The sequence below is a fragment of the Carlito syrichta genome, unplaced genomic scaffold (assembly GCF_000164805.1).
Source record: "Carlito syrichta isolate Samal-C Ts95f unplaced genomic scaffold, Tarsius_syrichta-2.0.1 Scaffold135896, whole genome shotgun sequence".
NCBI lineage: Eukaryota > Metazoa > Chordata > Mammalia > Primates > Tarsiidae > Carlito > Carlito syrichta.
This window is the reverse complement of record NW_007079992.1, coordinates 137599-138406: the sequence shown is the minus strand read 5'-3', so window position 1 is coordinate 138406 and position 808 is coordinate 137599. Positions and strand designations below refer to the sequence as shown.

Here is an 808-nt window from a genome sequence, read left to right as displayed (position 1 = left end):
GCACTCCAGTCTGGGCGACCGGGTGAGACTCCAATTCAAAAAAAAAAAAAAAAAAGCTTAAGGCAGCACTCTCTTCCCCAAAAATTCCAACTAAAAAAAACCAACAGCAACAAAGAGAAGCGCGTAAAGGGTACACAGGAAGAGAAGGCTGCTTAACTTAACCTTTCTCAGGAATTGAGAAATAGAGTCATCTCTCCCTTTCCTGAACCTGGGCAAGCTAAGAGTCAACTAAGCCAACAGTCTGTGTGTCTACACTCAATTCCCTAAACCTCGGGAAGGCGTCAGTATCCCCTTCACAACTGTCTGGCGGCTGTCCAGTTTAACTGGGTCAGTCGAGACAACTGAATGCAAACTGAGGCTGACGTGCAGCCATCCCGGAGCAGAAGGGGAAAGGAACGTGGGCTGAGTGGTCCTGGTGCAGACGGGGCGAGGGGGCGATGCCACCGGCCACGCGGCCACGGCCCTAGCCACGGGCAGAGCGCCAGCCACAACCAGAGGCAACGCCACGGTCAGGGCACGGCCGTGGTCACAGACCCAGCCACAATCAGAGGCGATGCCATGTGACAGACCCGGCCACGGCCAGAAGCACTGCCGTGGTGAGAGACCCGGCCGCGGTCAGGGGCACTGCCATGGTCACAGACCCGGCCACGATCGGAAGCGGCGCCGTGGTGAGACACCCGGCCCCACGGTCAGGGCCACCGCGACGGCGACAGCCCCGGCCACGGTCGAGGCCCGGTCACAATCCGAAAGCCCCGCGCCGCGGAGACGCGGCGGCGCCAAAGACCTCTCGGGCCCTCAAACACCGGAC

At 59.9% G+C, this 808-nt stretch overlaps 1 protein-coding gene across 1 annotated transcript in view; it reads right to left on the bottom strand.

The window, feature by feature from the left end:
- Positions 1–808, bottom strand: part of LOC103251053 (ankyrin repeat domain-containing protein 10-like) — a 73093-nt gene that overhangs the window by 33250 nt on the left and 39035 nt on the right. The window contains exon 6 of the mRNA XM_021708369.1: positions 364–463. Coding sequence (XP_021564044.1) covers positions 364–463 — 100 coding nt within the window. The remainder of the gene's footprint in view (positions 1–363; positions 464–808) is intronic.